General features: G+C 23.4%; 1 protein-coding gene across 1 annotated transcript; it reads right to left on the bottom strand.

Annotated features, from left to right (window-relative positions):
- Positions 1–1,128: 1,128 nt before the first annotated feature.
- Positions 1,129–20,347, bottom strand: LOC112591440 (putative fatty acyl-CoA reductase CG5065). Its single transcript, XM_025335258.1, has 7 exons — positions 20,200–20,347; positions 18,871–19,061; positions 15,845–16,096; positions 8,702–8,847; positions 3,711–3,838; positions 1,556–1,748; positions 1,129–1,499 (listed from the first exon to the last, which is right to left on the bottom strand). The coding sequence occupies exons 2-7, from the start codon at positions 19,054–19,056 to the stop codon at positions 1,448–1,450; spliced, it is 957 nt and encodes a 318-aa protein (XP_025191043.1). The 5' UTR covers positions 19,057–19,061; positions 20,200–20,347; the 3' UTR covers positions 1,129–1,447.
- Between the last annotated feature and the right edge of the window lie 1,010 nt (positions 20,348–21,357).

Here is a 21,357-nt window from a genome sequence, read left to right as displayed (position 1 = left end):
ATCATCTTTTGGGTAGTAAAAATACTTCAATTTTCAACTTTGAGGAAGGATTTTGTAGAAAACTAAATGTAATTGATTCTTTGAAGGTTAAAGGTAAAAACTATCCAGCACTTCCCTCAAAAATGTGAAATAATAAAAGAAATGAGAATTTTTACGCTAAAAAAGTTTTTGATGAAATTGATTTTTTTATTATAATTCAAAAACAAATAACCGTAAAAATTTGATATTTTTACCAAATGTTCATATTATAATTTTTTATGCATGGTTTATTTTCAAAATATTTTAGATCTTTTTAAGGTTTCTTATAAGAAATTAATTTCCCATCTAAAAATTTTTAAAAAATGTATAGCTTCAAACATTTTTTACAAGCATTTTAAATTAGAATTTTAACAAAATCTCAAAAATTTTAAATTATTTCGGAATCACAAATTTATAAAAAAATTTCTATTTATACTTAAGATTTGAAAATGTAATATAAGGTTTTTCAAAACCTTCGCAACCTTTTTTTAAAAAAAAATTCTACCGAAAAGTCGATCAAATCTTTATATCCGTTTAAAGTTTGAATTTTTACGACGATAGATTTGCTCGTATTAAATTTATTTTAGAACTTAAATTCTAAACATATACAAACACAATTATTATTTTTTTTTTTAGATATTTATAGTTGGAACTTAAACGAAATAACCTATTTTAACAATGAATCTTCTTCTTCTTCTACTGGCATTTCTACTCTCTAAGAGTTTTTGCCGCCATTATTACACTTTTAACAATGAATAACGATGTTAATTATTTTGTAGTAATTTAAAAACAATATTCATGGGGACTTAAAACTTTTACATAAATCATGAATGTCACTAAACGCAATGACATTTGTAAAATATGTAGATTACTTTAAGTTATTATCTATTTATATCACGAACCGATTCACACTATTTAATTGTTTTTACAATAAATAGTAAACCGTTATTAACTCAAAAGTGAGTTACACAATATTATCTGATATGAATACATATTATTAAATTAATGAAATTACTTACTAATAATATAATAAACGCAATTTTTTCGTCAAAAATTAGATCTATCTGCCGTAATACATAAAGTTTAATAAATAACTTTAATACTTATGTCCAAAAACATAACATCATGGAATATACTTAACAATATAGGCTGACAGATCGTCTCCGTTTGTATTTTTCACTCTTTTTCGATTACAATGATGTATAATAATTGAATTCTAATTTAACCCACCCGTTACAGTGACCCACTCGACAACTATAATGTACAGCAAGACGGTACCCAGTTGTCTACCTTTTTTATATTTTATTTATTTACATGTAAGTGACTTTAAATTTTTAGGAGTAGGATTTAAACATTGCTGGCACAGAGAAAGATAATAAATATTATACTAAATTTTAGTGTATGCTATTCAATAATATATTAAGCAGTGTTATTGGTGTTCCCTGTAGTAGCTGAACTGCAACCACGCCTTACGCGGTGTCCTACGAATGTTTAGTATTTTAGATTTATCATATTATTAAGCAATCAATAAAAATACTTGTGTGTCCCACGATGATAAGCGGCCAGTATCATCGCCTTAATTGATAAGTCGACGGGCATGAAGTCTGGAGCTGCATTTTTATCAGCCAGAGTGACTTGTATTAGGCCTTTACCAGCAGCTAACATGAGGCCGATCGGTCCATTAATATTATCTATCCATCCGGCTACAGGCTCTTCTACCGAAGATATAACTGTAAAATTATAATAATATTATATATTATGCAAAACCTATTTAAATAATAATATTACAGCACACTTTATAATATATCATGCGTGAAACATGTTTGGACAGAAATCCGAATTTCAATCGAAAATAACCACATCGATTAATACGCATTGCACGCACATACATGTAATATTGGTTATAAAATTATCGTTCGTATTCTGTAATTTATCTTAGAACAAAAATACAAGCATTACACTTAACTTCACGTGTAAAGTAAAACTAATGTTGGGATTTAAAATCGTGTTTTTATTTTGTTTTGTTTTGTTTTATTTATTTTTTTTTATTTTAGACACGGTTTTATAATTTTCGTAAATAAATTACCAGAAGAAAATTACTAAATAGTTTTTATTTTATTTTTGTGCAAATTAATTACTTTATTTTCATTTCATTGAAAATACATGTAACGATATAAAATTATTTAAACTACTAAAAGTATAATTAAAAAAAAAAAACGTAATTTATTGTGATAAATATAATATATCATATTTTTTTTCCTATATAACTTTTTTTCCACAAACAGGTGATATGTCATTGTTATTTCAATTATATATCAATACAAGTCTGTATTATTATGCATTACATGCCTAAATAATATTAAAAAAATTATCTAGTTGGTTTCAAACAAGTGGGAAATGGTTGGGCAATTTCTGACTCAGACAAATAGCTTGTTTACTTTTTTAGATATTTCAATCAATTAGCACAATGTATAAAAAATCAATGCTAGAGATTAAGCGTTGAACGGTGTATATTATCGTACACAGCACTAAAACATTATTCAACATGAAATGGTGTTATTATTATAACATATTACGCAAAGTTTAGGACATTAATTTAAAAAACAAATGCAATTGAAAACATTCAAAATTGTTTTTTTTTTTTCAAAAAATAATACATACACAACCACAATCATCCAAGGAATTGATGCATTCATCATCAGCCACATTTATTATACAATAATTAAATCATATATTAATAAAACACTTATAATATTGTATTATATAATAATGCTTCGGTAGTTTACTAGTTTTTCAATGTACCTACTATTGAAAAGTAGATCGTAACTTTTTTCTTAAAACTTTTACAAAAAAATTTATAATCCTCAGAGTTTCAGTTATCAATGTTCTTATGACAAAAGTCTTCAACTCGTAGCACGCATTGTCTTTATTTAAGGCCCGTATATTATGCATTTTAAGTATATTGTAGTGTGCATCTTTAAATACATAATGTTTAGTCTTTTATATTATGCAATATTTTTTTACTGTAAATGTTGCTCGTGATATTTTTTAAAAATAACTGACGACCCGCTGTTTTAAAAGGTTAAAGAACCCTCTGCTTAATAAACTGTAATAATTATCACCACTTAGGAAAGTTTGGACTATGGTACATTTTATAAAATGTATTTACTTATTACATAGATATTATATTAAATTATTTTTTCTAAAGTACAAAAAAAGTCTTAATCATTTATTTAATGTTTTTGTTTGTATAATGCATTATTACGTTAAATTTTCATTTAATTTCGTTGGTAAAATGAGTGCATTTTCGATCACAATTAATAAAGTATAAATCCAATGTACTCGTGAATAGATTCTTACGTGATACGGATTCAATTAAATGCATTCAATCCAACCCATATACTATATAGTACTCGTATAATGATTTATGGCTCATATTGTACGTATACCATAATATACTTATATAGAAACAGATTTATAGCAAAGATCTATTTCTTACTCATTAATAGTGAGAGCAAGAAAAAGAGAAGTTTAATACCTTTTTCGAAAAAAAATAAGTGGCATACAGTTTAGATTCTATCTATTTCTAACAATTTTAGTGCAGCAGTCCATAATATTAGGTATATTAATAATATATTTTTTTTTTTTTTTTATATACAATTAATATATGCAATTATATAATAAACACTTACCTATCGACGGTCTGAATATGACCATTGGCATATAACTGTTATGATCCGACCTGTTCGATTTATCTTTGATTATTTGCTCGGCCAATAATTTTGATAATGTGTACGTATTCGGAAACGATCCCAAGAATCTACGATAAAAAAAAATTCAACAACACATTATTTAGTTTGTATACATTTTTTTTTTATATACATACACATAAATGTATATTAAATTTAGTAATTTTATTAATTATGTTTATAGTTATATACAAGCAAATGTAGTGAAAACTCTCGAGGGATAACAAAGAAATAAAACCTATAACTATTCATTACTTAATTTAATTCTTAAATGACAATACCATACGTAATACATAAAAACAATACATTGTAAAACATATAATTTATAAATTATATTTTGAGAGTAATTATTTTCTTTTGATGATGATTTTATAGGGCTACATAAAACTTGCATAGTGCAGTGGAACTTTTCACGGAATAGATTTCCGTTTTATGAACTTTGAGCGTAATACATAATCAATTCTTAAACTAATATGTAATTGTCACAAATTTTATATATTTCATAAAATGGAAATTATTATTTTTAAATTTAGTGTAATACTATTTTTTTTTCAATTTACACGATACAGAAAACTTTTTGTGATATGGTTACTGGAAAATTCAAAATAGCATTGTGTAATTATAATAAAATGTTGTAAATAATCTTAAAATGTAAATATTACGTATAAAATAATATCACATAATATATACAAATTACATACTTAACACATATTAAAGATGGTTATGTATCAATCGCATTTTTTCATATTATGAAACATTGTTCCCCAAATTAAAAATTATATATGAGTATAATATGATTAATACATTATTATTGATATTCAAATAATGAATGCAAGTACTCATCTAATTCCTAAATATTAGTATATTACTTTGTTATAAATTATAATTAGGTTCACATGCTATTTTTGAAGATCATTTCATAAAAAGTTACCGGTTTAGGTGATGTAAATTATAGTAAATAATATTCCATAAAGTGTAAATTAACAATTCACATTTTGAAAATTAGATACAATTGGTGTCCATTACATGGAAATGATAACATCTTAATTACAATGAAAAAAATTTATATTATACTTACATTTCATGAAATATTCGATTACACTTTGTGAATGCGACATATTATATAAATTATAAAGTATAGAAATATAAAATATTAGGTCATTCTTTCAATACGTCGTGAGTCAGGCGTAAAAATAATTTTGTTTTATAATATGTTTATTTAAAATGCAACTTTATATTACTGCTTAAACAGTAATATCACAATATTCGTGTATATTTTGTTAGAGATACATATTATGTTCAGCAGTATTAACATGTTTTTTTTTTTTTTATGTTTTTAAATTATAATAATCAAACGAGTCAAGAGCATTTGATTAGTGAACATTATCGTAAATGTTGTAAATGAAAAACGCAATAGAAATTTACAAATAAAATTAAAAAAATATTTTCAATACAATTTTGTTTTAAATAAAGTTGACAATATCCAATTAAGCGACGCATTTAACATGGATAATACTACTCATTCTTTCATAAAAATAACCATTACAATTATTATTTCCACAATAATTATGTGAAATTTAAGGAAAGGTTTTTAAATTACTGGTATTGCAGAAAAATTTAAGCTGCTATGTAGATAAATAAACGACTGCAATAACATAGAATAGTAAAATTTTAACTGTCCACCAACATATTTAAAAGTAAACACTAATTTTATCGAAAAATATTAACGTAATAGTGTACACATTTTTTTTTAACAATTTTTTTTCACCTAAAATATGTTTCAAAAGAAAAATTGAGTAGTTTTACTATTATTCATATAATTTACTCTTTTAGATTGCCAGTATATGTTTTATTATAATATTTCAAAGTAAAATATGTTATTGAGAATAAATAAATATCGAATTTTGAACTAACGCTATTTTACTCCGTTCATTTAAATTTAATGTACCTAATTATAAGTTATAAAACTAACTAATATTAATTAAATAATAATTACTTGTTTGAAACTCGACTTTAATAAATTGTAATTCTCAGATAATTTTTCGTTTTGTAACATAAAATTAAAAATTAAAATATTATATAATATAGCCATTCAAAAATATAAAAACATTGTTGTTTACCTAATCAAATTATGCAAAAAGTGTTTTACAAAAAATGTTCAAAGTAATGAGTGTTTATTAATAAAAACAATTACCTAATAAAGTTTAAACTATTTATGCGTATATTATAAGATGTCAATTTATTTCATAATATAACTAATTAATTTAATTAAAAGCACACCAAAGCAGAAATATATTATAGCGTTTAGTATAAGATATTATTAATAAAAATTATCCTTAAAGTAATGACGAAACAAATTAAGTATGCATAGAGATAAAATATAATTTATTAATATAATTCCTTTATTATATTATAATTTATATAGTATAATTAAGGACCTCGTTTTTCAAATCATCTTCACGTTGTTATTATTACGATACCCTACTTAATATTTTTTTTTAATATTCCACAAGCCTATAATGCTGTTAAAGGTATTTCAGTTATTCGTCGAAATATTTTTCTATTTTCAAATGTCTTCGTGCTCTTGGTATTCGATTATAATCGTATAGGAACATTACAGTGGACCATATACTATATTTTTTTTCGTTGCATAGCTGATTTTTGTATTTTCAATGTAATGGTATAAGGGTTTTTTTGATCATATTTATAATTTACATTCCAAGTCATAAGTCATTTTTTTAAATTGCATTTTTATTATTATTTTTTTTTTTTTAAACTTATCTTTGACTTATCATCAATCAACACCCACTGTTAAACAAAACTTTTAACACTTCGATAAATTGTTATTTTTTCATGATAATAGTAAAAATAACAGAACAAAACAATTGTCCGTCATGTAAGTTATTATTTTCAGTGCAATAGCTAGGAGTTTCCTAGTAGTTCACGATTTAACGTTTTCATTTATTTTCCTATGAATTTGATATAAGAAGTTTTAACGAAATATTAAAAAAAATATAATACTTTAAATACCTTATACTAGAATACATTTTAAAAATAACAAAGACACAAAATATTTCATTTTTACAAATTTTTATGTTTAAATGGACATACACGTATATCTACTTCTGCCTTTTGATAATGGTTTAAATGTTTTTATTTCCTTAATCATAATTACTGACTATATAAATGCACGAAATATTAAATAAATAATAAATTATACGTGAAAATTATCAAACATAATATTTCTACAATAGAAAAAATAAATTGAATCAGATTATTATTTTTTAACAAGTTGTATTTGGAATTTATAAACAGGATAATCCTCCACTTAATTTTGATAAAAATTGTTTTTTCTGTTAAATTCTTCAGTTGATGTATTCTTATTAATTCTATGAAATGTTGTTATTCTCAAAATAAGACAAATTTGGTCAAATATCAAAATTATGGACTTTAATATACCAAAATAAAATTCAATTTATAAATAATTTTAGATAAATAATAAATCGATGTTATTGTAAACATTATTAAAAAATAATAACTATCATAACTCCGTAAATCAAATACTCCCCATATATATATATTCTACACCTATGTTGTTCTAGCTCAATACTTACAGACATGTTATTTAAAAAGCCAAAAATTTTCATACAAGATAGATAGCGATATTTATTTATGAAATGTATACCCTCAGTCAGTAGATGTTTTATCTATTTGATACATTAATCATAAAAATATGTAAAATTACGTTAGTTATGAACAATTATATTATTTTATTATCTATAAATAATTAAAAAAAACTCCCAAATGAATTAGTACTTTATTCATATTATTATCACTGCCAAATCAGGTCTGAGCGCCGATTAAAAAATTTTCAAGATAAACTTGATAGGTTGCGATCAACTTGGAAGATCACATTTCTATAAATATATTTTATTACCTGTACTTAAACTTCATTCATTCATTGCACATTATAGTATCAAAAATAATATCCTCTTATTTGATGATTTTTGAGTTGATAATAAAAAAAATATTGAAAAACGTTCAATTTCACTTAACAGCCTGTAATAGATATTATTTATCTTCAATAAACACCTGTAGTTTAAAGAACAATTTACTTTATAGCTTCTGTGAGGTCATTTCCATACGTATTCTAATTAAGCCTAATCACAGGTACCCTAAACCTAGGTGCAACAAGGTGAGAATTTTTGAGTGCTAAGTAATCTTAACTATTTTGATAACACTCCCAATCGATTTAATTAATTATATATTTACTCATATACTAATGTAATCATTTCTATAGAATAACAAATAAAAATTATTAAAAAGTTAAGATATTGTTATAAATAAATCTACAGTTGGAAATATGAGGATTGCTTTAATATATTTAAAATAACTGATTTTTATTGTGAATAAGGGAATAAATTAGTAATATTTGTATCGTTAGATTTTTATGATTTTGACAACTCCAAAATATAAAGGTCTAGCTGTCTTTATAGCTTACTGATGACTAGGAATCGTGTCTTATTTCAAATAGTGCTTGAAAATAAATATTATATGTATACACGTTATACGAGTTTTAAAAGACTAAAATATAGGTATAATGAGATGTGCAATAATAATTAGGAATATGCATTATGCGATTTCTGTTAATCGTTTTTTCTGTACTGATGAACAATTATGTAAAACTGTGATATTTAAATTATTAAAATATAATAATTTTTTACAGTATAAATAAATATTAATGTATGATGAAAAAAAAATTGTAAGCTTCAATACAATATAATACTAGTGTTGATTGGTTAGACTAGGTAACCTAGGAAAGAAATTGTTTTCCAAATTTTTACAACTATATTAAACTATATAACTCAGAAAAGTATGTATCAGTACAAACGATTGTATTTTTTTTAAATAAACTATTCTATTATTACACTTACTTTTTCGAGAAAATTTCAGACAATTTGGGATCCAAGTTTTCTGCAATCGAAATTGCATCCTGCCAACTGATAGGCGATTCATACACTTTTTCATCCACATAAACTCTGTTACAATTGCAGTAGGTCGTTGATACGTGTAAAAATACCTACAGAAAAAATGTAATTTATTATGAAATTTATATTAAACGTGCTATGGAACAATTCAACAATATATACAAATTTAATAATCATCGAGATACAGTTATTGTATATAATTATGTACCCTACAATGTTATGCCCTGTGAATTATAAATCACAATATAATATATCGATTTATTATGCCGATAAACATGCGTAAGATACCTAATGACATATTATATTATTATATATTAGTCAAAGAGATATACCTATAGGTTAATTGTAGCCAAAGACTAAAATAAATTACCCGAGCTCAGTAGAATCTTATGTTTCTGATCCAACTTCTCAATTTGTTATTTAAACATTAAAATTTGTATGAGGTGAAAATAATGAGTATAGCGCAAATCAATGGTAGTGGTGTGGCTAAGGGCTTTACCTCTCCTGTCTTTTGGGAATGTCACATATTATGTATTTATTTATATGGTAAATTGTTAAAACGTCTTAAGATCCATACATTTAAAATATAAATGAAATTGTTAACATTTGTTGTCAAATATTATTAATAATATATGATGTACTAAAATTACAATTTTATAATCATACTGTTTCTAAAAGAAATATAGTACCGTCCCCCATTTCAGATTTCTAAATTCACGCCAGAGAGTCGTATGTAAATCGTGTATTCCATAAATAACAATTTTAAATCAATTTATCTTTATTTGGGATTTTTTAACGACTAAGTCTAATAAGTCTTAACATTTATACTATAACTATATATACGAAACAATAGGTATAACTCAATAATATACCTACTGATAAACCCTTAATTAATAATGATTATTATTTTTGTTACTTGAAATTTTATACAAATATTTTATAACATGATAGTAAATATCTTAAAATAGTTAATAAAACATCATGTATATATAATGTAATATACTGCTTAATGCAATGTATGTATACAGTATAAACATATTTATAAGCAAATAATTTACAATTTGATAAAACTGTACTGAAAATACTTGAAAATTAGTATCAAGTAACTGTTGCATGATACATTGATGTACTTGATATTATTTGACTTTTTAATTGATAATTAAGATGAGACCTACAAATTATCCATTTAATTTCTTTGAATAACAAAACAAATAGAAAAATTCAAAAATTCAAAAATTAAATTTCTGAAAATTTAGTTAGTAAAAAAAAACTTTTGACAAACGCGATGAAAGAAAAATGTATAGTATATTTTATCACCGATTTGTATGCAATAGATATGGTATTTAAGGAATTTTACAAAGCAATGAAATTCAATTATGACGCTTATATCACATATTCACCATTTTTTTGGATGACAAAAAAATCATTTAACAATGATATATCTAATATATTATTACAAGACAAAATGTAAATAAATATTATAATTTTGTTTTACTATACGCAAGTTGGTAATCGATTTGAATTTAACGTGTCAATATTATGATAATTTTACTTAATAAAATACCAATAAATGTTATAAGCACGCGTAGTTTTAAAATCAGGTACAGCGAACATTTTCACCGATTTATTTTTAATGCAAATGCTGGGCCTACAGAACTACTTAGATATAAGCTTATAACTAATAATCTTTATGTATAAGTATTATTATTGCTATTTGTATTAAAATTATTATAAGTGCTTATCGTCGTTGGCGTAAAAGCAATTATTCGTATTTTCTACAAAATTCATCGAAAAATTATTTTATCACTGCAGTCCATATAGATGTATTATGTTAATTATTATATGGCCTAGTTTTTATATTATATAAACTGTGCAAATGTATAATACAATGAAGCTTTAAATTAAATGCATTATCAAAGAAGTGTATGTTTAAAAAAGGAATAATATGATAAAAATATACATACTAAAATCGCTATATATATCGACAGATTATAATATAGATGGTATATTAAATGATAAATTACCTACTTATTAATTTCTTTGATATTAAATTATGTTCCTCAATGATAACAGTATAACCTGTATAACACGAAGACGGTTAGGTATTTTTTAGCATATAATTTATTATATACACATGATGTTTTGTTAACTACTTCAAGATATTTACTATCACCATCATATAATAATATAATTTGTATAAAATGCTAAATAACAAAAATAGTATTCATTAAACATTGGGGGTTTATCAGTATATATCATATTATGTGAATTTTATCTTCATCTGAACATCATCACTTTTATTGTGATACATATAGCTTCGTATTTTAAATAAATACGAAATAACTGATTGACTAGTGACTGTATTTTAAATTTTGTAAATTAACATTAGGGTGCGGATATAAATACAATTTGCATTTTCTTCCAAATGTCCCAAAATACTGTTTTTCAAGCGTAAAATTGATTTCATATGTTTATCAAGTACTTAAATATAAAATTTTTATTTTACAGTTTTTATATATCTACTATAAAAATATATATTATAAAACACACCACTAAACATAAAATAATAATAATTATTTATTTTTTCTCGTTATATAATTTTTAAGTATGGTTTACCTTTTTAACAACCAATAGCCTTTGACGCACAAAATTTTCGTCATGTGCCATTAGATATGATTAATATATAGTTAGGCTGTTTGATTTACGACTTGCACCATTCGTAAAAATTTCAAATCACAATAATTTTAATACCTTGTAAAAATATATTTTTTTAACCATTTTTATTTTACATTATGTTAAAAAAAATGTTTAAGGGAATATTTTAGGGCATAACTTAAACGTATTCGTAAAACTTTTACGAATATTTGTATTATAAATTTTATTACGCACAATTACATTTTAAATATATATATATATATAGATTAATTTTAAAATATTACTTATGTATAATTTTATATCATACATCTGTTCACACTGTTTTTTGATGAAGCGGTATTGACTCAGAAATTAATAACAATAATAGTTATTATATATTATGGACTATGTATATTATTATAATAATTAATAATTAAATACTTATAATATAATAAGCGTAAAATAAAAATATTTTCGGAAAAAATTAAATCAACCTCCTATAATAGCAATACTAAAATAAATTACTTTAATAAAAATATCAATAAGCATATCATGAAATATAATAAAATTAGTAGCTAACAGATAAATCTTAATTAAACTGACAGACATTCGGAATTGTTTGTCGTATATACATTCATCATAATATCAGTGTTGGGCAAAATTTTATTTAGTTAATTATTCGAATGGATATGTAAATGCGTAAAACAATATTATTCGATTATTTTTCAAATATACTTCTATTATAAATGTACTGTAGTATAATTTATTTTAGTTACAATATTAGTATATAAAAATTATTATATTCTTCGTTCAGGCCTTATTTATATGTGCACTACGACACACGATGTGCACCACGAATGTACAAGTGTGCACTACGATTTGAACATGTATGCACTACGATCTATAAAACAATAATTAAATAATATGCCAACTACCAAAAAATATGAGTATTTCCTGAATTTTTTAAATTTAAATTATACTTAATTATAATTTCTTTCTATTAATTTTCAAACATTGTTATCAGTCAAAAGTATTTCGTTGTTGTATTAAATTATTATATACATATATATATAAATATGTATGTAATAGGTACATTTTTTTTTTTAAGAAAGTAGCGAGAATCAAATTTCCGTTTAAAGCAATAAAATTAAGTGTGCAGTACGAAATTTTACAAATAATAGGGGCTGTCTTCATTATATTGTAAACCTACGTGTATGTTCACTATATATAAGACTATTAAATACATTATTGTTGTAGTAAATAGACCATTCTTATAATTTTCAGTACTCTAATATAATCGCATCTAGAATAACTAAGTTATTTTATCTTCAAATTCATATAAAAAAATATTATTCTATCTTATACTAAAATAAAAATATTTTTTTAATAATTTATTAATCAAATATTGTATTTATTTTTACTCTATTCGTTTAATTATCATATATAATTAATAAAATCTGAAAATATCATCAATTTACCGAAATTCAACTAACTATTAAATGACCTGTTAGAAAAAAAGGTTATTTTAAAATCTAATTTAAAATTTCTCTATTATGCATAGTATATTGATATTAATTGTTATAACTTATAATTATTTATTTTTATTTTTTGTTATCATTATTTAATATTTATTACTATTCTTTACTGTCGTAATTATTACTTATTATTAAATCTTTATGACAAAATTATAATTTATAATATACTTTTTTCTATAGTTGTATACAAGCTTTGTTAATAATATTTTTTCATTTATTCCGAATTAAACTAAATTTAAAAACATTTAACTTAAAATACAAAACTAATTACTGTTTTTAATATTGCGTGTATAAAATTAAAAATGATATGTCTAACCTTTAATCAAATAAAATAACCAATAATTATTTAAATAATAATGTTTAAAAATTAATTGGATAATTTTTATTCGAGTAATTATGAAAACTTATGAGTCATGATGAAACTTATTATGAATAATAATATCATCTAAATACAATTTTATTTGAATAATGCCCTACTCTGAATGATATATCATTAAATTCCAATTTAACATATCCATTACAATGACCTACTCAACAATTATTGTACAGTAAAAAAATTCAAAAAATTATTTCCGTAAAAATTACATATTGTTTGCATTATTCTTTATAAGTAATTCAATCATAACACAAATTTCGATTAACACTTCGTACATTATTTCGGGCATTCGGAACCATTTTCCTTCAAAAATGAGATACCATTTTCTTGTACTGTTTGTTTTCTTCCGAAAAAAAAGTACTTTTCATTTTCCTCCACGCATTTATTTAGAATTAAGTCATGTCTATTTCTTCGTTAAAATCATAAATTAATTTTTAAATATTATAATTATTTATTCTATTTGTACAGTGAATAATATTATATAATATACTATTATAGTGACTTGCAGACATACTCTTTTTGTAGGCTGATACTCTTTTTTGATGCATTGTCCTAATGTCCTTTACATTAAATTTTACTCAATTTTTGAAAATATTACCGGCTAATACATATTTATGATTATTTATAACTTGATTATTCATCAATATTTTATAGTCCAACCTAATGCATATTAATCTAAGATACTATTTTGTCATATTTCTATGAACCGGGATTAAATATAATTTAATTATTGTGCTATTAAACACATAATCAAGTAATAACAGAAAACATTATTAGTAGAATAAATTAATATTATGTAGTAGAACGATAAATTCAATTTATAATCAAAGTCATGTCGCATTGTATTTTACCAAGCACAGTGACTATCACATTACAGATTACAGGATTATTCAAAATAAATCACCCGATGATTTGAACCTGGCTTCCTGAATCATTTCATCTTACACCATGCGACTACGTATTTTGAGGATATGTTTAAGATACTGTATACATACTATTATTAGTATTATTATCGTAAACTAAAGAAGAGCTAAAAATTAACACAGTCAATTACAAGTTACAACGGATATGCATGAAATGAATCAGAGTTCCAACTAGGTGTTGTTCGGGTGACCAAGAAAAAACCACGAACAACATTTATTGGTACCATTGCATGCATTTGAAATATTATTCTTTTATTTAATGCAATGGTTTTCAACTTCTTCTATTATAGATTTTCAAAAATTTCGCACCCTCTTCTATAAATTGAAAACAATTGATCACCTCTTTTAGTCTTTTCGTGTAGTTTACAAATAAACTATACAATATTCGGAATAACTATTTTATTGTTGATGGTAATTTATCGGTTATTCGTTTTGATACCTAATAACGGATAAAAAGGAACTGGTCAATATTTTTTTTTCTTTACGAAAAAAAAAAAAAATGTATTTTGTAGTAATTACTTGCGCCCCCCCCCCCCGAACATCTTCCCCCCCCCCCCCCCCCCACCAGTTTAGTAACTAGTGACTTAATGTATCATATGTTATTATAAGCCTAAAAACCAAAAGATACAGGCATTTAAAATTGAATAAATCATTTTGTTTAACTTCATATAACAATAATTCACAGACTAACAATTATTTTCAAACAGTAAATGTACCTATTTCTAAATTTTCAAAAGTTATTAAAGTTGAATTTGTTGAAAATATATTAATAAATATTCATTTTTAAAGTTTTATTTTTTCGATAATCATACATTAGATTATTTCTTATATTTTCAATGTATTTAAGATACAGATTATTTTCATTGTAAAGAAACATACCTAATAAGTTGACAGAATAATTTAAAATAATTAGATTTTATAGTTGATAACAGAAACAAAAATAATAGAATGATAAGATAAAAAAAAACAATGTATATTTTATATAGACAGAGGTGACCTATAGACAAAACAAAATAAATAATATTATAGATACAAATTGGTCAATTATCTCAAGAGAGAGATTTTTTATAATAGAGGAGCAAAATTTTAAAATGTACTTATTTTTGGATTTTTATATATGGTCACTATAATTATTAAGCTATCACAATATTCTTAGGCAGAAAATAATAATAGCGATAATACGTATTCGAATTAATAAGTGCAGAGTGGCAATTGCCTATTGTGATAATGGTAAAAAATGAACAATGGGTGAATGCGGTATCTTATTAGGCAATTTTGCATTATCTGAGTGTGTTTATATGCATAAAGTTATCACTTATCAATAGTTATTAATATTAATATTATCTATACAATTAAATCCTTAGTTAAATTTTACTATAAAATGTAATTTTAAATTAATAAAATATATTAATATACACCAAATATCTTATAAATGTCTAAAATTATGTATTTATACTTTATATCAATTATGCACATGCCACATGGGTAGTATATTATTTCCAAAACTACTCGCTCATAAATTTGATTCGATTTCCGAGATTTGACTTGGTGATATTCCTTTTACTACTTAGGTACACACAAACTCAAGTATAAACATAATCAATAGAATAATTTTACTTACAATGAGGTTTTTCATTTGTCCAGATAATTTTACAACTTCTCGTGTTCCTCTTACATTTTTGATAATCGCTTCTTGAAGAGGCTCGTCAAACCGAACTGTTGCTGCGACGTGAAAAACAATCGAAACGTTGCGAACCAACATATCGTAATCGTCATCACTTATTCCCAAATTAATTTCACTCATGTCCCCAAGTACAGGAATTATTTTCTTTTCTGCGACACCGGGTTGCTCTGTGTTAATTCTGTCGAACAGCTGGGCGAACGCAATAAAAACATCATTTTAATTCAATATGATATAATAATTATCACAAATAAATAATTAAACAAAAACTTGTTTTTGGGTTGGAAATAACTTTTTTCTGATCAATTTGCGTTACAATTACCTATGTTACTCTTATTAGTAGTCAATTATATTATTTTATTTTTTTGTTTGAAGATGATTTTTTTAGTAGAAAAAATTATTAATCCTTTTTAAGATAATTGGAAAAAAAATACGAACATTTGTCAAAATTTTAATATTATTATTCTAATACTTATTTTATAATCTTGGTTAAAATCATATCTAAGTTATTATGTTTTTAAGTATAGTGAAGAATATATCAAATTTTTATTATTATTTAGGTACTGTTAATTAATTTGAATACTTTTATAATGTATTATTATTACATTTTATTTTTTTATAATTATTGTTATTTTTCTATAGAATATAGTAATTTCAATTATTCAAAATAAATAAAATATTATGTATCCATGACATTAAAAGTAAATGTATGATAATGAAAATCACTTTTTTAGTTAAATATATTAGTTATTCTTTAGAACATTATTTATAGACGTATAGTAACATCATTATGGAGAAAATTTATAAGTAATTTAAGTATACTAGTGTATTGACCCTTTATTGATAAACCATTTAAGTGTTATCGATATAATTAAAACCGTTTTCCAATCAGCTTAGAATTAATTACTGTTGGTACCAACAGTAGATACATATCTGTATCATATTTATTTCAATACAACACCTAACATTACATAAAAAGTTAAACATCATTATTGTCATAGAACTATAATAAAAGTAATACATATATAATGTAAATTAATATTTTTACAATTTTTCAGTTAGTTTAGAAATATTTTATTTATTCAATTATATACAAGTAGAAAAATATTTACGTAAAATTGTTGATCAATGTAATTTTAAAATCAAAGTTAAATTATGGTAAATTATTTAAAATTATTTCAGCAAAATAAATTCAATGTCAACTGCACAGTCAAATATAATATATACTTACCAAACAGAAATTTAAAAACGAAATTATACAAATTAATTCATTTCACTCGTAAAATAGAGTAAAATTATTCTGTAAATTAATGTAAATAAAATTAACCCAGCTTCGCGCGCACCTGTGTGTGTGCATTTTATTACAAAGTACTGCAGGTAGATTGTTATTTCAATTTGGTAAATGATTACATTTATTTATTGTGTTCAGTATTTTTAATTTATTATATGTTATATATATATGTGTATATATATTTATTTATTTATTTACATACCTATTAAACATTTTTTCATTACTTTTCCGATTCGTATAAACTATTAAATTGTAATTAGGTATTGAACAGTTTTTTTTTTATTTCAGTTTCATTTAAGCATATAAGTACTTATTCAAACACACATTCAGAGTAATTTACTATTAGATGATTTGAATTAGTGTAAAAAAAAAATAAATAATTTTAACATAAGCAAGATGTTTTTTTTTTTTTTTGAGTATCGTATAATGACGACAATCAGTGGCGCAAATAGGGGGGGGGGGACTTAGTCACCTCAAAATTTGTAATAGTCTCCCTAAAAATGTTCAGCCTTTTTAACATTTTTTTGTTCATGAAAAATAGTAAATACTGATTTTTTTTATAAAAAAATACGTCTTGGTTTTTTTTTTAATTGGTTATTAGCAACACTGTATTATAAAGTTACCATCATTTTAATCTGTGTCAGTGACAAAAAATGTGAGACTTCAGTCCCCCCAAAACAATTAAGCTAGTTGCGCCACTGGAGACAATTATAAGTTATCACATGTTTATTTAGTTAAACCATCATATATGTATATTTAACACACATATATACGTACCAAGTGATCAATTTTATATAAAATACTTATTATTTCAAAAACTATTAAAATATTATTCATAATTTTTTATATACTTAATAATAAACCGTTAAAAATAATATTTCTCAAAAAAAAAATGTTTACTATTTATTATCATCAAAATTAAAAAAATAACTTTTTAACGATAATAATATTATGTTTTTTTAAATATATTATTTCAAAGAAAAATACTATTAAAGAATTTTTTTAGATAAAAATAAAATTTCGGACGAATTATAAGTTTATGATTTATAATTATTTAAAGTTTAAATGACTGAGGTGCAATAGTGGTATTCAGACAAATATTTTTCCACTATCTGCCTCATAAAAACTTTAAATACCAATTAATTATAACTAATATACAACACTTTTCCGAAATTTGATTTTTATACGAGTAGATTAAAATAATTTGATTAATATTCTGCTGTATAACATTATATTAAAAATGTATATGGTCATTCAAAATCATAATGATAATAAATAAAAATTAATGTTTTAAAAAATTTTAAATTATATAGGAGGATTTAAAAAACAAAAGTGCTTTTTAAAATAATGAGCGCCTTACGTTAAACGGATCACGTATTTTATCTTTAAAATACATATTTTATTATTACAAATGATCACAAAACCTGCCACATGTGGTTAGATAATAATAATAATTATTCATTGAATTTGTTGTTTTATTTTTTTACTTATACAGTTATACATTCGCTTTAATATATCTTCAACTATACTATTGAACCATTGGTCTGAAGACGATATGTTCGACAAGTGAATTAAATTTATTGCCACCGGATTTATCGAACGAATCAAACACACAAAACCCTAATTCTTTGGACATTACTCAAGTATATATTTTAAATGTATATTTTCTACATACCGGTAACGTCAACATGTCTTTTACTCTGGTAGTTATACATTTATTTTTGCGATGTCTCATCAAAACATATATGTTTTTGATACCCGGACACGATCGCAGTAGTTTTTCAATCAAAACTTTGCCCATGAATCCGGTCCCGCCTGTTATGAAAATATTACATCCGGCGTAAAATTCTTTTATGCTCATGATTGCTAGAAACAAAACAAAAAAAATATTTAATATCCTATAAAGCAAAGTATAGTTTGTTTGTTTTTTTAATATTATATTAAATATTTGTAGGTACAAGTTTGAAGTTGATTGATATTTGTTTTTATTTGAATCACGAATACAATAATTCAACTGGTGTGACTATGAAATGTTTTTAAAACATAATGGTATATTTTATTTGAACACAATTTTCATTTATTTATTATTTTTTTTTTTTTTTTTTGTGGATACTTTGATACATTGAGATAACATCCCAATTGAATTACATAAACAAATAATGTCTTGTCCATAACGAATGTTTAAACATTTCTCAAAATTTGATAGAGTTTAAGCCAATATTAATACGGTATGCAGATTAATAATTACTAGTACACACAAGACACGTATTCTAGTTTATTTAACTCGTAGAAGAATTTTCACAAGCATGATTTCAGCTTCTCAAGTTGTCACTACGACTATAATATATTCATTTATAAAATAGCGAATACGATTCTTAAATTTATAACCAGTATTTTAATTGAAAACAAACCTATAATATTTAAATTAGAATTCTTCTTTATTAACTAAATAGTATATAATATCAACCATCTGTGTTTATTAATTTGTTAGTGGCACCTTATATTGATAATGGATGATAATTTTTAATTTATTTTCAATAGATTTAAATTAAATTTAACGTATGCAAAAATGATAATAATATTAATAAATAACTTTATAATTTACAAAAACGTATTATTAAATAAATTTTGATTTAACGAAAATAATTCTGTCATATTATTAAACTTAGTACAATACGAATAATGTGCATAATATTGAATAAGTTGTGAATTCGATATTTAAACTCTAAAATAAGGCATTTATACAATATTATATTATATTTATATGATTATTTGTATTTATTTATGAGCAATTATAAATCGAAGAACATTTTTATGAGTTATGACTATAATATTATTGTTAAATATTATTTAATTATCAATCTAAACTAAAGCATTAATATTTTTTTCACTCGTTTTTTTTTTTTACAATTATTAAAAAAAAAAAATTAAATACAAATGCATTATTTTGTTATAAAAATATCAATACCTATGTAACCGTAAAAAGTATGTTAACATTACCTACCTTTTAAAAAATTGTAAATATCTTGAATTTACACTAATAAATATTACTGTCGTAAATAAGATAGAAAATGTTGATGTTCGTTCAGCTTTACGTCAAAAGAAGTTATGTTTTAGTTACTTAATTGTTGAAGAAATACGACGAATAATAAATTAATAACGAATACGACGTTTCTATTGTGTTCGGTAATTGGATTCTTAAATTAAAATTCAATACAAAGAATATATTATAAATGTATACTGTAATCGATTTTGTACTATACCACGCATATTCATTTTATATTGATTTTAAATCATTTTCACGATTTGAGTGATATTAAAATATGAATATTGTGAAAATAAAACGATGTATGAAAATGTGGGACCTTGCATTGTTTTAAGTCATATCGGTAACGTTCTACTTTCGTTACAACTATAATTAACAACTCGTGAAAATGAACAGTAGGCTTGGGAGGTCAAGCCCTCGAAAACCTCAACGAACTCCAAACAAACAATACACAATTGATGTTATATGTATGTTATATAAAATTTAGTAGACTCTCAGACCTCGGTAATTCGAACACCGGTAACTCAAAATTCTTGATATAACAAATACATTAAATTAATGCCTTTTCAAATAACAATAACACTTAACGTTTAAACAATCTTTTTAACTCAAAAATTAATTAGACAAGTTTTTGAAATCTCCAATGTTCATATCCAAATTTAGTACAATTAATATAGTAATACATAAGGTGATGAGGACAATAATATATATTAAATGCTGAAAATAGTTTATAACCGCGATTATTTTTTGCTTATTACTTAATTTATAAAATTCAACCATTTTAATAAAGTATCGATAAAGTCGTAAAAATAATTATTTTGGTATGAGAAGCTATTAAGACTCATGTATCCAAGCCACTAGGCTGTCTAAAAAAAATAACCAAAAACAATATATTAAATAAGCATAAACAATTAACCTTACGTCGATTCTTTAAAACGATAACTTGTCATTAAATATATAAATGTAAATTTGGATTTTTTTTTTAATATAAATTACATACATATTTAAAATAAATATATACAAACATACTTTCTTAATATTTTGATAACTTGAAATTTTTTCAAGCTAAATTGTTTATTTCTACAGGAATTTCGAGTTATCGATAACCGACTGTAT

This window comes from Melanaphis sacchari, unplaced genomic scaffold, assembly GCF_002803265.2.
Source record: "Melanaphis sacchari strain LSU unplaced genomic scaffold, SCAv2.0 Contig134_pilon_pilon, whole genome shotgun sequence".
Taxonomy (NCBI): Eukaryota; Metazoa; Arthropoda; class Insecta; order Hemiptera; family Aphididae; genus Melanaphis; species Melanaphis sacchari.
Note: the sequence above shows the minus strand (reverse complement) of the source record. Positions and strands in the feature narration are given on the sequence as shown.